A 17,246-nucleotide genomic window follows, 5' to 3' on the forward strand; every position below is an offset into this window, starting at 1 on the left:
ATGTATTAGCTTTCGTCCATCGGGTGGCCGGTCACTTCAACGTGTTGCCCTCTATCTCATCAGCTACTGCAGCAAGAACTGTCACAATTGATATCGCTTCTGAAGGGATTAGCACCTTCATCACCCATCCCGATCATTGAGTCATTCGCTTTGAGGCTCACAAGCATCGCTATCATGGTTCTTCCTGTGCGTTCGCTGCTGTCTCCTGGGCGCTACACGCGCGCTCTGTTCGCGCACGCAGGTGCATCTGGTAGCATTGGATCTCCTCTCGCTGGTGGTGTAAGTTGCAGCGCGCGGTTCGCGTCCAACGCGCCGCCGCGCCAAGTCTTCGCGGACTCCTCGGTGGGCATCGGCAGCCTCCCTCTGGCGCCTGAGGAGACACAAGCAGAGCGCGAGCTGCTCAAGTCGCTGCCGGAGTTCCAGGAGGCGGCGCAGGTGCTGCTGGGCCAGGGCGGGGACGAGGCGCGGCTGCTGCCCAACTACAAGCGCGCCGAGAAGGCGCTGCCCAAGCTGCAGCGCACCGTGGAGATCTGCCGCTCGGCCATGGGCTTCCAGAGCGTGTATCTGCAGGCGGCGCTGCGCCACCTGGTGGCCACGCTGTTTATGAAGGGCGACGTGGCGGAGGCGCGCAGGGTCATGCAGGAGCGTGGCGAGGTCATGCAGTGGCCCGTGGCGGAGCACGAGCGCATGCTGCGGCTGCTGCTGCGCGCCAACCTGCCCCATGAGGCGGAGGCCTGGTGCCAGAAGGACGAGTTCTCGCAGCTCTACCCGAAGGACGAAACGGTGCCACTCAAGTGGACGCTGTACGAGCTCATTGGCACGGAGCTCAGTGGTGGAGCCGAGCAGCTGGCCAAGGCCGTCGAAGATCCGCTGTTTGTGCAGGCCGTGGAGACGCTCAGAGAGAAGAAGGACGTCGTGCTCCAACACGAGGAGGCCAGCGACTTGAAGGCCAGTGAGGTGCAGCTAGGGCGCGAGATCCCGTACCTGCTAGCGCAGTACGCGTCACTGTCAGTGGCCAGCACGCGCGCGCTGGAGAGAGACCCCAAGGCGGACCCCAAGGCGCCTCCGACCGACGAGCAGCTTGCGAGCCTGAACCAAGCTGAAGCCTTGTACAAGGAGGCGCTGGCGTGGGTGGAGAGAACGGCGGCTGAAGACGACAAGGACGCGCTGCTGGCTTCGGGCCCGAACGCTCCGTTTGGAGCGTGGGTCGAGACCAACCTCGGCGAGTTGCTGCTGCGCAAGAACCAGCCTGAGGAGGCTATGGAGTGGCTGGGCAAGGCCATGAGCACGCTGCAGGCGGAGCAGAACGGCGTTGGAGGTAGTGCACTGGCGATGACTCGTGTGTTGGGACAGATTGCGCGGGGTTGCCACACCATGGGCCAGGCAGTGACGAGCGAGGGTCTCTTTGTTACCGTGGTCGAGTCATTCGAGCGTGAAGCCAAACTGTCTGCGACGGATCGTGTTGAATTCGCTCGTGTGCTTCGCTCGTATGGCGATCTGCTATCAAACTGGGAAAAGCGTGAGGCTGGTGCCGCCAAGAGGTACGCGCAAGCCGAGCGTGTGGAGAAGGAGATTGCAGAGATGTGCAAGGCCAACCAGAGTGCCACCGCACTGCACCCCCTATTTTATTTACCGCTTTAAGGGGTGGAGGAGTCGAAGAAGTTGGCATGCTTGGTAGTCGAACGAACAAAGTTGCCGCACTGTGATGCGCCTAATCGAATACCTGGGTTTTCACATGCAACTGCTTCTTCATTGCTATCACAGCTGCGCTGTTAACAAGACGCACAATGACGCCCTACAAAGTAACTGGGCTGAGGAGACTGCACCAATGTCTCGTCAATCTTGCTGAGCTCAGTCCATATCAACAGCAATGTAATCGTGGCGGTACGGGGGACTCTGGCCGTGTTGACGAGAAGGTTGAACGCCACTTTGAACAAGCCGTTCAGAGCCCGCCAGGGAGATCGCGCAAAACAAGAAGAGGAAAGAGACTCCCATCTACGAAGACAAACATCGCGAATGGTACGTCAGCACATGGGAGCAAACGTACTACAAACCCCAAGTTCAGCCACGTACCAGAAGCATCCACGGCATGATAATGTCGAAGCTGGACATCGTTTTGCCCTCTAGCCGATCTGCTAGAAGGAAGAACGGCGCCACCAACATCAAGATGATGCCAGCAGTAAAGACCGCGTCCAGCAGTCGGTGCGCGGAAGTCGAGTTGATGTACTTCTTGATGGGGTACCAACAGAGATAAGCCACCAATACCCACACAGGCATCATCACGCGCCACCAGCTCGTTGCGTCCAAGCTGCCGTCCACCTTCATCCCAATTAGTAGCGCCTGGGCGACGCGCAGCAGCGTCATGATCGTCTTGCGCACCACCGCCTTCACCAGCATTCGTCGCTCCTCCTCAATACCCGCAGTCTCGGAGAAACTCGCGCCCACCGTGTCGTTCACGAGCATTTGATGGCCCAAAACGCCTGCCGTCACGGTCTCGAGCAGATTTAACGCCTCGTAGAGGAAATACGGCGCCAAGACCGTGACGAGGCTCCAGTCTACGACTCCATCCAGTCTGAGAGCGATAAAAACTTCCACCACCAGCAACAGCAACTCCTTGACAAAGGCGTAAAGTTTACCGTTCGCGAACACCAGCGAGAACAGCAAGCTGCCGTAGTAGACGCCGTTCAGCACCCACAACGGGGAGAAGACCACCCTCCACGAGTTCGAGATCAGCTTGTCCACTTTCAGACAGCACAGAACTGCAACACCAAACACACCCAGTTAGTTAGTTGCCATTGCACCGATGCAAAGCAAGGGCGTAAAGACGACGTACTGGGGATGGCCAGCACGAACAAGAAGTGCACCATGGCGAGCAGCAACGTGAGGCAGCGGCCGCGGAAGCCGAAGCCCCTCACGGTCTCATACACGTCCTGCCAACGCAATTAGGTGAGTCTTGTTAAATAGTAGGCGGATAGTTGACAGACGCCGCGCACCTCGACGCTCCAGCCGTTGATGCTCATTCTGAGGCGAGGACTCCACTGCGCTCCGGCGTCCGTGGTGGCAATTGGTTTTGATGGGGATGCCCCACCACGTCAGGTGAAATAACGGTTTGAAGGCCGGGTGCATCTGGCCCGGAAATCAGTTGATTGGGAAATCCTGATTGGCTGACAGCTGGGGTCTATAGGGAATCAGCTTGGCAAGTTTTGAAGCTGCTCGCGAAGGCCTGTTTGTCCGTGGGCTCATTTCGTTTAGGTTCCAATAAGCCTTATTGGTGTTTCTCCTAGAAGATGGAATATCTCGATCTGGCTCGGATGTGTTCTCAATACGTTTTGACTTTACCTCACTGATTTGGAGAAGGCGAAGTGAGCGCCGCTCACTATGCTGGCGAAGATGCTCATGATATGAGCAGCGGCAATTTTGACCAAGAAACTGACACCGAGATCCGCACCGCCCATTAATCGTACACGATGCAGCAGACGTAGCCTCCCTTTGTCAGACTACATAGTGCTTCTGTGACTGTTACACCACCCAAGTGTCTGGAGTATCTGTATTCACCACCTCCATCCCCTCGTAGGACAGGACCTGAAACATTGGTGGTTATCTGTTGAGCTTACGATTGCATTACGACGCCGAAGTCAGCGAGCAAAAGCTCTACAGAACAACGAAGTGCCGGACTTGTAGCGGTAATTGCTGTGACGGTTGTTGGTGCCTTAGGTGTGAACGCATTGATGAAGAAAACAATGCTGTATTTTAAAGCGCTTCGAATGAGGTACCTGACCTGAGCTCAAACAGTCGTAAAATACTTAGCGTATGCCCCGCTAGAATTCCCTGAAGAGATCTCGCCAATTTACTAACAAATTGCTTGGTTTGACGATGCACGTACCGTATATATCGACCCAATACCTCGGGTCTGTTATTACCGCAGCCTGTAGATCTGTAGCGCGTTCGTTATGCCACTTTTATTATTGTGTAGCAACGAAGTTTGCACGTTGTAAAAAAACAAAGTACACCCGTAATTGTACCGCGTTCTTCTATGACTTTTGCTCGTGAGTCGGTTGTAGTTACTATTGGAGATCTTCACAGTTTGCATAAGGTCGAACTTTTTTCCGATTAAATTCTTCAGTTTATCGAAGTCGACAGTTTTCCGCACAAACGTGTCGAGCTCCTTTGAGTTCACGGTCGTTCCCAAAGCCTGTCGACGATTGCAACAGCGAGTATATCTTCGACTTTCGCAAAATTGGCTCCGCTTTTGTGACCGGCCACGTTCTCACCACTTCTAAAGTTTGCACCGCCGCTTAACGGATGTGTAGTACCCTGCTGAGCGATGAGGGGGTCGGCATTGATTGCCATGCTGCCAAAGCAAGTTGATCAGAAGTAGTAAGACGACCTGATAAGGCCGCATAACTGGGAATCCGGGATGAAGACACGTTTTAAACTTGAGGGGTTCGAGGCTGATAGAGAAATGATTCATCAGCTTATCCAACCTTCACAAATAATGTTTTCCAACGCTGTGGGCGCTGTGCGGATCTCGGTGTCAGTTCTACAGCTAGCAGATAAACAAAAAGCGCGTGATGTTCAACAGGAAGTAAATTTCTGGCAAATGCCAGCGTAGCTATCGAGCCGTCAGCCAATATATAAACTGCCGCTCACTTTTGCTTCTCCTTGTCCGTCAAGCTCGCCACGACTTCGGCGACAGAAGCACGCAACACGTTGTTTGGGACGAGTTCCATGGGCGTTTTGCCCCCTCTGTCTTCGGCAGTCAGATCAGCGCCGTGCTCCAGCAGCTTCTGCCACATGATGGGGAAGAGCGCAAGACGCGCAGCCTGGTGCAGGGGCGTATCCCCAAAGCGGTTTCGTAGGTTTACATCGGCTCCGTGAGCAAGTAGCACGTCCATTAGCTCGAGATCGTAGCGACGCATGGCGTGATGCAGCGGCGTGGCCGTCGCCGTGTTAGCCGCGTTGACGTCGGCACCATGCTCCAGCAACAGCCTCGCCATCTGCAGCTGCACAGACTCCTCCTCGTCTTCCTCACTGTCACTAATATACTCGTCCATATCGGACGAGGTCATGGCCGCGAGCAGCAGCAGCGCCGTGTTGTCCTGGAAGTCCGTCGCGTTGACGTCCGCCTGCCCCTCCTCCAGCAACAGCTTGGCCATGGCGAGCTTCGCCTTGCTCACTGCCGTGTGCAGTGGCGTGGCCATCCTTCTATTGGCCAGATTCACGTCCGCGCCCATGGCGATCAGCACTCTGGCCACGTCCAGCTGGGTGCAGTCCGCCGCGTAGTGCAGCGCCGTGTTGCCCAGAGAGTCGGCGGCGTTCACCTCCTCGCGCACGCTGGAGCTCCGCAGCACCTCCAGCACGCTCATGGCGCCGTACTTGGCAGCAATGTGCAGCACGCTGCTGCCCACGGGGTCTCTGCCCGAGGCGTCGGCCCCGTGGGCCAGCAGCACCTTGAGCATCTCGGCCTCGTCGGTGCGCGCGGCGTCGAACAGCGGCTTCTCGCTGTGGCGCACGTCGGCGTTCAGGTCGGGCTCGAAGCCCAGCACGAAGCCCAGCACCGACAGCTGGCGGCTGCGCAGCGCCGCGGACAGTAGCCGCCGCCAGAAGAGCTCGGAGACCTGCTCGGCCCACTGCGGGCGGCTCAGCACGGCGGACACCAGCAGCTCCGCCACGCCCACGTGGCCGTGCTCCAGCGCCTGCTCGCACGGCGTCTCGCCGAAGAAGCGGTTGGCCAGCAGCTCGTCCTCCACGACGCCCTGCTCCAGCAGCACCGCCACGCGCGCCTCGTCTCCGGCGGCGCTGGCGGCCAGGAGGGCGGACGAGGTGTCGCCCAGCGGGTCCTCGCGGCCGTCGCTCCAGTTCTGCATCAGCGCCATCTTGGAAGTGTGAATGAACCCATTTCAGATTTTAGCTTCAACTGAGATGGTACATGGTACCCTGTGAGAGCTATGTACCTTATATTTGGCACAACTGTAGTAGCATTTCAACGCGATGCCCAAGCTGCTGCTGTGCGGCGCCGTGCAGGGCCACTGGGAGCTGCTGTTCGAGCGCGCGCGCAAGCTGAACGCGGCCGCCAAGGACAAGCCGTTCGAGGCGCTCGTGTGCGTGGGTCGATGCTTCCCGCTGCCCGCCGAGTACCTCGCAGGAGGCAGCAAGCAGGTGCCGCTGCCCACCTACTTCCTGCCGGGCCACGAGGCGGCGCGTTCGTGGCAGGAAGACGCCAGGCAGACGGAGGTTTTCGACCAATTGAGCGCGGAGAAGCAGTCGACGGAGCCTGTGCAGGTCGGAGAGGGGTTCTTCTGTCTCGCGGGAGCTGGAGTCGCCAATGTAAGAGACGCAACAGCGCAGAACTGCTGGTTGGGAGCGATTTGGCGCATTACGGGGTGGTTTTAATGCTGCTTCTGTTGTGCAGATTGCAGGACTGAGGGTGGCCTACGTGTCTGGAACGGAGACTCACGGCCTGGAGGATGAGAAGGGAACGCTGTTGACTTTCTCGAAGTCGTCGGTGCGTTGTCTAGGGATACCGTAGCGTACCTGGTGACCAATGGCTAATGCGTGCTGTGTGCTTGCTGTGGTGCAGACCAACGCGCTAGTGCAACAGCTTCTCGCCAGTGGAGACCAGGGAGATGTGGACTTTTTGTTCACGGCAAAGTATCCGACGAGCTTTCAGCTTCTGCTGCCGGAGCAGCAACTGCCTCATGGCCTGCAGGCGATGCGAGGAAGCGCTGTGATTAGGGAGATTGTGCAGCAGATACACCCGAAGTACCATATTACAAGTCGTGGAGGTGATGGCACCCGCGGCGACGTGTTCTACCAGCGACTGCCCTATGTGAGCGAGGTGACTGGCACGGGTCGCAAGCAACTCACGCGACTCATTGGCCTCAGCGGTGTGAATAAAATCAAGGACAAGACACGCAAGTATCTGCACGCCCTGCAAGTCGTGCCGTTCGCCCAGCAGAACGCAGAAGAGCGTCAGCACGTGGATATCCCCGCAGGCACCACACAGAACCCGTACCTCCACGCGATGCTAGAGGAAGCAACCTCTCGGAGTGGCGAACCCGGTGCGAAGCGAAGAAAGCTGGATCCCGCTGCGACCGGAGGTCTCTCTGCCGAGCAGATTGAGCAGCTCACTGCAAAAAGCCAAGGTGACGCCCAGTTCTTCTACGACCAAAGACTCGCGGCGAAGGGCCAGCGCAAGGGCGGGCTAGTGCCAGGTGACCACCAGCAGCGGAGGAATAATCGCCCAGCAGTACCAGAGCGCACTGAGTGCTGGTTTTGTTTGTCAACACCCACGCTCGAGCGCCACTTGATCGTGAGTATCGGCCAGGAGGCCTATCTGGCCATGCCAAAGGGAGCTATCTGCGGAGACCACCTGCTTATCGTGCCTATTGCGCACGAGGCGTCCACAATGGCGCTCAGCGAAGATACGTGGCGGGAGATGGAGCGCTTCAAGTCGGCGCTGCGTCGCTACTTTGCATCGCAGGGCAAGGAGCTGCTGGTGATTGACCGCAACGTGGCCACGCTGGGAGCCACGCACTGCCACTTGCAGGTCGTGGGCGTGCCCAAGGCGAAGGCCGAGGCTACCCGCCGCGTCTTTGAGACGGAGGGCGAGAAATACCACGTCAAATTCGAGGAGCTGCAACGCGGTGCTGACGAGAAAGCAGACGACAGCGTCGATGTTGCGGCTTCTACGGGGCCGCTGGAGCTGCTCCGCCAGCAGACGGACGGCAAGCCGTTCCTGTACGCCGAGCTTCCCGATGGCCAGGGCGGCACCACGCAGCTGCTGCACCACGTGGAGGGCAAGCATTACGTGCAGTTCGGGCGGCACGCGGCTGCGTGCTTGCTGGACATGCCGCGGCGCGCCAACTGGAAGTTCTGCGTGGTGCCCAAACCTGAGGAGGAGAAGCTCACGCAGACGTTCAAGAGCCAATGGAAGCAGTACGACTTTACGCTTGAGGACGAGGAAGACGAGGATGGCGCTTGAAGAAGGAGGTCGGAGAAGGCGGGTTCTTAAGGGGACAATCAGCATGGTATATTGATACGGAGGAGGGCGCTGCGCGTAGCTCTGCTTGGCTTGGCGCGAAGCGGGCCTCTCCTGCTGGTTTACTACTACTACGATAGCTTAGGATGGCTTAAGGTTGCGTCGATAATATAGAAATACGGCGGGGACGGAGGCAGGTCCAGCGCATTGACACGTTCCTCCAGGTCTTGTCTGTTGTCGGCTTCAGCCTTCGTGCAGGCCGCTCTAGGCGGACTTCTTGCCGCCGAAGACGACGTTCCAGATGTCGGCCTTGCTCTGCGCCTTGGAGGCGGAGCTGGCGCCGGCCGTGGGGTAGTTGACCTGCTTGGCGGCGCCCTGCGCGGCGGCGGGGGACTCGTGCAGCGCCTCCTGGATCTGCTTCTCGTAGTCCACGCCGTAGATGTCGCACCAGGCCTTCTCACCCTGGGAAACGGGCGGGATGCTCGTCTTGGCGGAGCCGCCCGAGGTGGCGGGCGTCTGCTGTAGTACGCGCGCGGGCGTGGACGAGCTGATGCAGCGCGCGGCGGTCTTGGGTAGTCGGAGCGAGGTGCGGGCCAGCATAGCGGAGGTGGTGGCTGTCGGGGCAGTGGGTGGGGCGACTTGCGCGGTGGAGAGTGAATTCGAAAGTGAGCCAACTCGCGCTGGCCGCGCCTCCAATTCAAGTGATGAGCGCCGAGTGAAGATCGAATACGCAAGCTCGTCGAGAATCATGGATATCGCATATTTAATCACAGTCTAAGGTATCGCAGGTTATCGAATGTGTACGGGTTGTGTGCATAAATTATATGACGGAATACATCAGAGACGGCGGGGTTATCCAGATAGGTAGTCATGATCTCTGGCGGGTCGAAATGGAATCGGCCGAAACGTCGTTTCGTGTCTCTCCGCATGTTGCAGTGGTGCGGAGACGGCGGGCTAGGGCCCGTTAAACGCCTCGGTTCTGCGCGCCTACTACTTGGGCTCAGTATACGATTACTCACTGAGCTGTTCCGGCTCTGTACATGGCCGATTTTGCGCCAATGCGGACGCGCCATCGTCCGCCTGCATTCTGGCTGGAGCCCAGTATGCTTGCGTTTCGCGGAGATTGCAGGCGGGGCTTTAACTTCAAGGCGCAACGCCTGCCGGTGACGCGGGCGACTTGGTCGTGCACCGATAACTGCAACCTGCACCGCCGCAGTCCGCTTGGTGCGCCGGCGCCAGCCATCGTCGCGTCGGCCGGGGCGCCTGGCCTCAGCGAGTTCTTCCTATCGGGCTGATCGCCGCCGCCAAGCTCAGCACGCGCGTCATCGCCGCCCGGCTATTGCCGATCGAAAGTGGAACTTTGCGGTGGTTCGCGCCGAGTGTCTATGCGGCCGCATACAGAAATCGAGTCTCGCGCGGAAAATGCTCGTGACCGCCCGCGCTCAGCAATTTAAACGTGGCGCCGGCCGTGATAGGTGGGGGACCAAGCGCACCCAGCAAGCGAAGCCACGGGGGTGAGACCGTCATACCCCGAGCGAGTGTCGCTCTCCGGGCCGAGTCGGCGTCTGAGTCCGCGCGGCGGAATCAGGCGGGGCCGACTGTAATCGAGTTGTTTGGATGCGGGATGCGCCAAGTTCACGGTGGACGTTGCGCTTCAGAAAGCGACGCGCCAGCCTCGAATCAATCCTGGCATTCATTACGCTGCTACACTGTAGCCTACAGGTGCATCGATTATCTCGGGTCAGCGCAGGCTCTATGGCATCGTATCCCGCAGAGGTATCCACTAAAAACAAGTATACACAGGGATCGAGTTTCGAAAGGCTGCGTCCGTTGGCCACGGAAGGGCCACCAATGCTGCTTGGGGGTGTTCATCGCGTTGAAGTGCACGGCATGAGGTTCACCGGAGGCCTCTTCTCTATCTGGTTCCCGCGATCGAGTGACCATCCCCCGCGGCTCTGAGCAATCGATCCCGTCGGCAGCAATCTCCGTCCGGCTCGCTGCCTCGCCTACCTAGCGCTTCCACGTGGTCATGCAGCCGTCCTGCGGGCGCAGGCTCGGCAGCCGCACCAGCTTCTTGCCCAGCGAGTTGCCCTTCTTGACCAGCACGCTGAAGACGCCCGCGCAGATGAGCAGCGTCAGCAGCACCGAGCGGAACAGCCGCTCGAACATGTAGCTCTGGCCGCCGCTGCGGTACGTCTCCACGAGGAAGAAGGCGACCACGAGGCCCATGAGCTTGGCCAGCACCGACTCGAGGCTCTCGCCCTGCGTCTGGAACGGCGACGGCTTGCTGCGCGACACCGAGAAGCGCCCGAGCAGCAGGTCCAGCACGTCCTGGCGGTAGCCGTCCATGAAGTTGTTCATGATGTAGCGCACGCACGAGTTGTAACCGTCCATGAGCGCGCCCTTCTTGGTGCGCTTGCCCGTGCGCGTGAAGTCCGTCTTGAGCGCGCCCGTGCCGGCGTAGAACAGGCTGATCGCGTCGGCGTTGTTGCCCCACACGCGCTTGAACGTTCGCTCGAATTCCTCGAACGGCGAGTTAAGCACGTTGCCCTGAAGCGCCTCGGTCTCGTTGAGCTGCAGCAGCAGGCTGCGCCGGCCGAAGAGCGACTGGCAAGAACGGCAACATGTGTGCGAGGTTAGCAACGACTTCAACCAGAACATACGGCAAGCAAGATACTCCTTGTGGCGGGGGTATGTATCTCTGACGAACTCACCTGGACGACGTTGGTGCGGTCAAGATTGTCCATGCAGTTCGTGCGCACCACGCCCGACTGTTTGCTCACGACGGCGCCATCCGCGCTCTTGCAAAAGTATCTGAGCCAAGATCACACAACAGCAAAGATGTTTAGAAGTCGGTCGGCTGGATGCTAGAAGCTGTGCCACATCTTACCCGTGGTCCAGGAAGTCGTCGTCAACCTGTTTGATCAGCTTCTCGAGGTTGCCCCATTTCATGTTGCGGCACTCGCGATGAAAATCGAACCAAACAAGCCGCACCGCCGCGAGAATGTGCGAGTCCTTCGTGGCGGCATCTGCCACGGTCTTGGCCATCGCTTCGCCGAGCTTGAGCTGTTCCTTCTTCTTGTCGATGAGATTCACGAACAGCACGCGGCCATACAGCGACATGAGTTCGTACGCGTGCTTCTGGAAGGCGGACACGTCCCGCTCCACATCGCCCGCCTGGTACACCTTGGGCGCGTACTTCATGGTGACCGGCGAGCTCCAGAACACGGGGATCGAGCCACGGATCTGTACGAACGAGGTTTGTCTGCCGTCGTCGAATAGACAGATCTGCTCAGTCTCCACGAAGTTGGCCACGTTGCCGTCGTCGTCAACGCCACGCATAGTGAAGCGCATCCCCTGCCTCTTGCACGACCGCCGCGAGATGTACAGGATGCGGAAGGACTTGTCCTTGACCTTGAGCTGCTCCGTCACCTCGATGTGCGCCTGCACCATGGGCGTGACCCACTCGAAGAACTTTTGCTCTGCAACAGCACAGATCAAGCAATTGCCACCGAGTCAAAAACACAATCCCTCTCGTTCGCGCGCACACCCGACCACACTCGCCGTACCCAAGAACGCTGAGCACAGCGATTTGTTCCAGAAGAAGCGGTCGTCCGCGCGCTCCGCGATGCTGCCCTTCTTGCCGTCAAAAGCCGCGATTCCTGCCACAAGAACCCCAAACCCATCAGTGCACTGCCGTCTCTACGACTCTATTGCCTCCAGTCCGTACGCTGCAGCGAGTGCGTGAGGTCGAAGTCCTTGGCGAAGTGCAGCTTCTGCTTCTCGATGTCCGTGGTGATCATGTCGATGTAGCTCTGCTCGTCCTGCTCCTGCTGCGGCGTGAGCGTGGGCAGGTTCTGCGTCGGGATGAGCAGCAGCTCGAGCCGCTGCACGAGTCGGATCTCTGCGTCGTCCACGCCCCTGGCCGCCAGCTTGGACTGCGTGACCACGGCCAGGTACGGCCCGCGCAGCAGCCAGAAGACGCCGTAGATGGCGTCGAAGGCCATGCGCCGCCCGTGCACGTGCTGGAAGTCCTCCACGTGCTCCACGCTCAGCCCCAGCGACGCGTCGCCTGCCGCCGAGCGCGGGATCTGCAGACTCAGCGGGTGCGACGGGTGCAGCACTACCAGGAAGTCGTCCTGCACCACCAGCTCGTAGTGCTTCTTCTTGTCGGCGGGCGGCGGCATCTCTCTCCTTGGTACTGAAGAACACTTCTATTGTGAATGAATACTGCTCGTGTCCGATACGCTGTGTACAGCTACACAGCTAAATATATCGCGGCGTCGCGAGGATACGAAACGGCTACAACGCACTCGACTAAGTGCGAGTGCACTTCAACTGCAACGGTACGTGTCAACAAGGTTGTGGGATTGTCGGCCTTACCACACACGCAACATGGACGCTAGTTGAGTACCTACTACCTCCTTACGCAAGTGCTGCTACCCATCGCGCACGGGCTTGTACAGCCTTTTGCTGCTTAGGCGGCGTAGGTGTGCAGGTGGCTGGGGGACGACAGTCGGTAGTTGTGCGGCGTCGGGCTGTCGCGGAAGTCGCTGTGGTGCAGGCCCCGCGCGGCCAGCGACTCGAAGCCGCCGCCCGCCGTCATGCTCAGCAGCGTTTGACTCTTCTCGAGCTGCTCCAGGATGGCCTCGCCCTCCATCTGCTGGTGCCGCATCCAGGCGGCCGCGGCCTCGTCTCGCGTCTGCAGGCCCGGGTGGATCGCAAAGTCGAAGAGCAGGCTGCCAGCCACGGCGCCGACCAACGGCCCGACGAAATACACCCAGCACGAGTCTGCTCGCTCGCCGGGCAACGCGATGGACCCCCAACCTGCAATGGCTGCTACGACTCGAGGCCCGAAATCTCGCGCCGGATTCAGACACGCCTGTGTGAACGGGGTCATCACCATTGTGAGTGCTGCCAGTGCTGCGCCGACGTAGAATGGAGCCAGAGGCGTCGCCGGCATTCGTGGCGGTGGCATCTCGTTGATATCTTGAGCCCCCGCAGTTGAATTCGTGAAGGCGGCTACACCTGTTGGCTGGTGAGGCTGACGGATAACGCGCTGCACGAGCACGAAGAGCATCGTCCCCAGTGCCTCCAGGAAAACTGCGCCGACGACCGAAACATCACCTTTGCTCCAGAAGCTCGAGCTATCTTCACCTGTGGGGTATACGAGCTGTGGGTGCGGGAATGAAGCCCCGAACGCAACTGCTGACAGCGATGAGCTTGCGCTTCCCCGGTTGAGACCTAGACGCTCCTCGTAGCGCACAATGGCCGACTCAAACACGAGATACACCGCAAGTCCAGCGAACGTAGCACCCAGCAGCTGAAATAGCATATAGGCAGGGATCTTGCATGGCTGAAAACCGCTGCGGGCGTGTGGCGAGACCGCGATCGCTAATGTCACGGCTGGATTCAGGTGTGCACCAGACCCTGGGCTTCCGATAAAGGTGGCGAGTGTGGCTGCAATGCCCCAACCGACCGCGACCTGTTCCAGCGCCAAATCCACGGAACCAGGAGTTGTGAATGCAGCAGCGGCAATTCCTGCAGTGCCCAGGAAGACGAACACGAACGTCCCAATGAATTCCGACACGCATTCGAGAGCTAGCGGTCGGAGCGTCGGAGAGAGCATGCTGCTGCTGAGCATGAATACCTTGCGGTCGAGTTTCCCAGGCACACTGGAGAGAAGGACGCGGCCGGCCGGCGTGGAGATGATCAATGACGGCAGCGGCAGCAGGCCGCCGGAGCGCTCCGGTCTTTCTCCAGCAACGCCATCGCGAGCTGCAACGGCGAGCGGTTTCCCCGGAGCAAGCAAAGCGTCGCCGACTGGAGTGGCGACTAACAACGACTCCGGCGCTCGAAAACCATTTTGCTTGGTTCCAGTGCAGGACAGGCGGCGCTATCGCTAGACACGCAAAAAGTACCAAAGCGAGCTACACCCCGGGCACAATTGGAAGCAGCAGCAAACGAGTGACGTGACACGGTTCAGCTTCAGCTTCAGCGGTGCGTGTTGTTTGGAGTCGACTGCTGAATGGCGAGCACGCGTCCGGACGGAGCCGCACCCGTCAAGCTTGCTCCGACCCTGCAGGCAGCACGTAGCCAAACACTTTGCTACCCAGGAACGTCAGGTACGGCAGTGCGTTGGCTCCCTCCTGCGGGATGAAGTTGCGTCCGTCCCAGTATGCGCGTCGTGTCCAGCCCGCGAGTTGCGTGCACCGGAGCAGCAGGTGGCCGTCGTCCTCGGTCACGGTGTCCACGCGACACAGTAAGTGTGCCACGCAGTCCTGCAGAGCAATGCTATGGGCCGCAGCGGTGGCGACCTCCTGGCGAGCCAGTTCCTTCTTGGACAGCTTCCTCTTCTTGGTCTCCACTTGGTCACTAGTCTCGGATGTTGAAGTTGCATCCACGGGCGATTGCAGCTCCCCGCCGCCGGGGGCGCACACGGCCACGTTAAGTTGCTCGAACTTGTCCACGTCGGCTCCTGTGCTGCCTCCGATGGCCAGCACCAGCTCCTCCATGCCTCGAACGGGGACGTTTAGCACTGCAACGAGTAAAGCGGCAAAAAAGGCAACAAGTGAGGAAAAAGCACTTCAACTGCAACAACGAGGGGCTGGGTGCAGTACCGAAGACGGCCCCCGATTGGCTCATGAACTTGGCCGTGTGGCGAGTGGCGTTCATGGAGCAGATGAATCCCCCCTTCAGTTGCCCCCACACAACCGAGCGGCAAGTGTTAACGTCTCACGCAGATGACAACAGGCAGGACAGCTCTATCTAAACGACGGCGGACCTGGTTATTGATGGCTGTGAGCCACGTGATGGTCATGAGGCTGCGTGCCTCGCCATCTTTGCTGCGCACTGAGAGCAAGCACACTGGATTCGGGTACAGCAGCCGCGAGAGCATGCCCCGGTCCACCGCCACCCACTCCATCGGCGATACCATGGTGGCTGGCAATTGATGCAGGTCGACCTTGACTTGGTTTCACTATGTCGCCGTTTCGCGGTGTTTATGCCCATTATATACCCGAGTGCAGCCAATCAGCGCCGCGCGAATCCAAAACGGGTGCGGTTTATGCAGGCGGCCCATCCCACCTGTTCTCGTACTTAATCGAAGGCCAGTGCAAAATGAGACCCCCTTGACGCCAAGAACTCAACCGGAGGCGAAGGGCTTTAGGCGAACACTAACCGACCCTCCCTCTCGTTGCGTAGTTTTCACCATGGCGGGCGGCAAGAAGAAGGTGGCCAGCATGGTCTACTACGACCTCATGGGCATCGAGGCGGACGCCACGCCCGAGCAGATCAAGAAAGCCTACCGCAGGAAGGCGCTGCAGCTGCACCCGGACAAGCGCGGCAACACGCCCGAGTCACAGGAGGAGGTGGGGCTTTAGACACCGTTAACACTATCCTAACCAGGTTAGAGAGTGCTAACCAGTATTTTTTAATTTTTGTCGCCAGTTCACGCGCATGAAGCAGGCGTACGACGTCCTTTCGGACCCGCAGAAGCGCGAAGTCTACGACCAGTACGTGACCAATATTTCTCCATTGCCATTCCCACCAGTGCCAATTATTTTATAACCATTTATTTGCCGTTTAACACTACCTTAAAATTATTGTAGAGTCGGTGAAGACGGCATCAAACTCATGGAGGACTACGGCAACATGAGTCCCGAGGAGATGTCCATCCTGCTGTTCCGCTCCATGGGCGCATTCGGCGCCAGGGGCAAGTGCGTGCTCATTCTACTGGTGTCGCTGCTCTTCGCCTTCTTCCTGCTCATCCCCAGTACGTCCTGCAAAAAATATTGACCAAACCAGTCAATTTTTTTAACACTGTCTATCCTCGACCGAACCTGTATGTCCACCAAAACTACAGTCTTCTGGTGCCTGCGCGCGGACTCCACCATCTCCTGGAACTGGGCCGTGGTCTGCATCCCTCTCTGGATCGTGGACACCATTTATTACTGCTGTCTGGGCTGCATGTACGCGTCCTCGGACGTCGGCATGGACCCGGAGGACAAGGCCCAAGAAAAGCCGCCCCTGTACAAGCTCTACGCGTTCCTTAAGGCGCTGCTGCTGCTGGTTCTGCAGGTTTTCCTGGCCTTGAAGCTTAATGGAGACCTCAGCTGGATGCTCGTGGAGGTGCTGATCCCGTACTTCGTCTACGACGGGCTCAACCTGCTCGAGGCGATGGCCGGCGGAGTGCTGGGCTACAACATGCTCACCAAGAACAGCGAAGGTGCAGGTGTGACCCACACCGAGGACATTAAGAAGCAGCGCGCAGCGCTGGTGCTCGCAGTCGCGAGGAAATTGACTTTGAACCTCGCGCGGATTGCTCAGGGAGTGCTGCTGGGCCTCAAGGTGGACGGCAACTTGGGCGACGCCAGCTGGTGGGTCGTCTTCATCCCCGTGTGGCTCTACGTCGCGTTCTTCGTGTCGTTCCCGGTCAGGAAATACTTCCGCGCGAAGGCCAAGGCCAAGGAGCCCAAGGACAAGTCGCCCAGACCGCAGCATACCCATGACGCGTACACGCGCGAGTCGGTCACGGAGGAGGAGGAGGAGGAAGTGTCCAAGTTTCCGGCGCTGGATGCGCTGTGCACGATTTTGGTCATCGGCGCACTCATGTCGCCGTTTTTCATTCTGTCGGCAAGACTGCAGGACGGGTCGTTTTCCAGTATTTACGTGCTACTGCCGTGGCTCATTGTGGTGCGTTCTTCGTGGCTTTACCGACTCGCTGTTTGGTTTGTATCCTCATATCCTCATTGTTGCTTGTTTTTGTCTTGCTTCAGGTCGGGCTCGTATTTTGCTTTATTTGCTGCGCGATTTCCTGCGTCAGTTTCCACGACCCGGAGGACGGCGGCGCACCTGAGGAGGCTACCGCAGAGGGCGCCCAGAACATGCCATCAGCAGAAGAAGGTGCGACTGCGCGTTCAGATTACGTATCTGTCGACATGGATTAAGTAGCAGGGCTGGTACGGCAAGTGCGTTCGTCCTTGCGCAGTTGGCAGGCGCAGAGGCCGCAACGCCAGTTTAGGCCTGCTGCTGCTAGTTCGCTCACGATCCCTATTTTATTAATGGATCGATTTTGTTTGTGCTGTTGTGTTGCTGCTGTCGTGGTTCTGCTATGCAGTCGTGTGACTACAAGAAGCTGACAAACAGTATTACCGCATCTCCGGGTAGATGAGCTTCAAGTCTGGCATCGTCCTGCAGTAACTTCGAACACAGCCTGCCGGATATCCACATCCTTCTTTTTGCTCATTCTTCACTTGCAAGCCAT

At 58.8% G+C, this 17,246-nt stretch overlaps 9 protein-coding genes across 9 annotated transcripts; 3 read left to right on the top strand and 6 right to left on the bottom strand.

The window, feature by feature from the left end:
* Positions 1-174: 174 nt before the first annotated feature.
* Positions 175-1,641, top strand: IUM83_12242 (Pre-mRNA-splicing factor, Crooked neck-like protein; the record flags this gene model as incomplete). Its single annotated transcript, XM_067936856.1, has 1 exon — positions 175-1,641. The coding sequence occupies one exon, from the start codon at positions 175-177 to the stop codon at positions 1,639-1,641; it is 1,467 nt and encodes a 488-aa protein (XP_067800178.1).
* A 210-nt stretch (positions 1,642-1,851) lies between these two features.
* On the bottom strand, positions 1,852-3,020 carry IUM83_12243 (Ankyrin protein; the record flags this gene model as incomplete). The annotated part of the gene is made up of 4 exons (XM_067936857.1): positions 1,852-1,995; positions 2,074-2,759; positions 2,834-2,930; positions 2,994-3,020. 4 exons carry the CDS (start codon positions 3,018-3,020, stop codon positions 1,852-1,854), a joined length of 954 nt encoding a protein of 317 aa, XP_067800133.1.
* A 1,626-nt stretch (positions 3,021-4,646) lies between these two features.
* IUM83_12244 (ankyrin-like protein) lies at positions 4,647-5,876 on the bottom strand (the record flags this gene model as incomplete). Its single annotated transcript, XM_067936858.1, has 1 exon — positions 4,647-5,876. The coding sequence occupies one exon, from the start codon at positions 5,874-5,876 to the stop codon at positions 4,647-4,649; it is 1,230 nt and encodes a 409-aa protein (XP_067800182.1).
* Positions 5,877-5,991: 115 nt separating this feature from the next.
* Positions 5,992-7,984, top strand: IUM83_12245 (Nuclear protein; the record flags this gene model as incomplete). The annotated part of the gene is made up of 3 exons (XM_067936859.1): positions 5,992-6,327; positions 6,413-6,505; positions 6,581-7,984. The coding sequence occupies 3 exons, from the start codon at positions 5,992-5,994 to the stop codon at positions 7,982-7,984; spliced, it is 1,833 nt and encodes a 610-aa protein (XP_067800181.1).
* Positions 7,985-8,245: 261 nt separating this feature from the next.
* On the bottom strand, positions 8,246-8,581 carry IUM83_12246 (cAMP-dependent protein kinase regulatory subunit; the record flags this gene model as incomplete). The annotated part of the gene is made up of 1 exon (XM_067936860.1): positions 8,246-8,581. One exon carries the CDS (start codon positions 8,579-8,581, stop codon positions 8,246-8,248), a length of 336 nt encoding a protein of 111 aa, XP_067800237.1.
* A 1,410-nt stretch (positions 8,582-9,991) lies between these two features.
* IUM83_12247 (phosphatidylinositide phosphatase sac1) lies at positions 9,992-12,168 on the bottom strand (the record flags this gene model as incomplete). Its single annotated transcript, XM_067936861.1, has 5 exons — positions 9,992-10,588; positions 10,696-10,795; positions 10,872-11,463; positions 11,551-11,643; positions 11,712-12,168. The coding sequence occupies 5 exons, from the start codon at positions 12,166-12,168 to the stop codon at positions 9,992-9,994; spliced, it is 1,839 nt and encodes a 612-aa protein (XP_067800236.1).
* A 290-nt stretch (positions 12,169-12,458) lies between these two features.
* Positions 12,459-13,610, bottom strand: IUM83_12248 (Glycerol uptake facilitator protein; the record flags this gene model as incomplete). The annotated part of the gene is made up of 1 exon (XM_067936862.1): positions 12,459-13,610. The coding sequence occupies one exon, from the start codon at positions 13,608-13,610 to the stop codon at positions 12,459-12,461; it is 1,152 nt and encodes a 383-aa protein (XP_067800177.1).
* A 433-nt stretch (positions 13,611-14,043) lies between these two features.
* On the bottom strand, positions 14,044-14,918 carry IUM83_12249 (phosphatidylinositide phosphatase sac1-like protein; the record flags this gene model as incomplete). Its single annotated transcript, XM_067936863.1, has 3 exons — positions 14,044-14,519; positions 14,602-14,674; positions 14,766-14,918. The coding sequence occupies 3 exons, from the start codon at positions 14,916-14,918 to the stop codon at positions 14,044-14,046; spliced, it is 702 nt and encodes a 233-aa protein (XP_067800176.1).
* A 274-nt stretch (positions 14,919-15,192) lies between these two features.
* On the top strand, positions 15,193-17,107 carry IUM83_12250 (DnaJ like subfamily A member 2; the record flags this gene model as incomplete). The annotated part of the gene is made up of 6 exons (XM_067936864.1): positions 15,193-15,351; positions 15,431-15,495; positions 15,592-15,755; positions 15,846-16,675; positions 16,759-16,885; positions 17,100-17,107. 6 exons carry the CDS (start codon positions 15,193-15,195, stop codon positions 17,105-17,107), a joined length of 1,353 nt encoding a protein of 450 aa, XP_067800084.1.
* Positions 17,108-17,246: the final 139 nt, after the last annotated feature.

The sequence above is a fragment of the Phytophthora cinnamomi genome, assembly GCF_018691715.1.
Source record: "Phytophthora cinnamomi strain GKB4 chromosome Unknown Contig2, whole genome shotgun sequence".
In the NCBI taxonomy this organism is placed as follows: Eukaryota; Oomycota; class Peronosporomycetes; order Peronosporales; family Peronosporaceae; genus Phytophthora; species Phytophthora cinnamomi.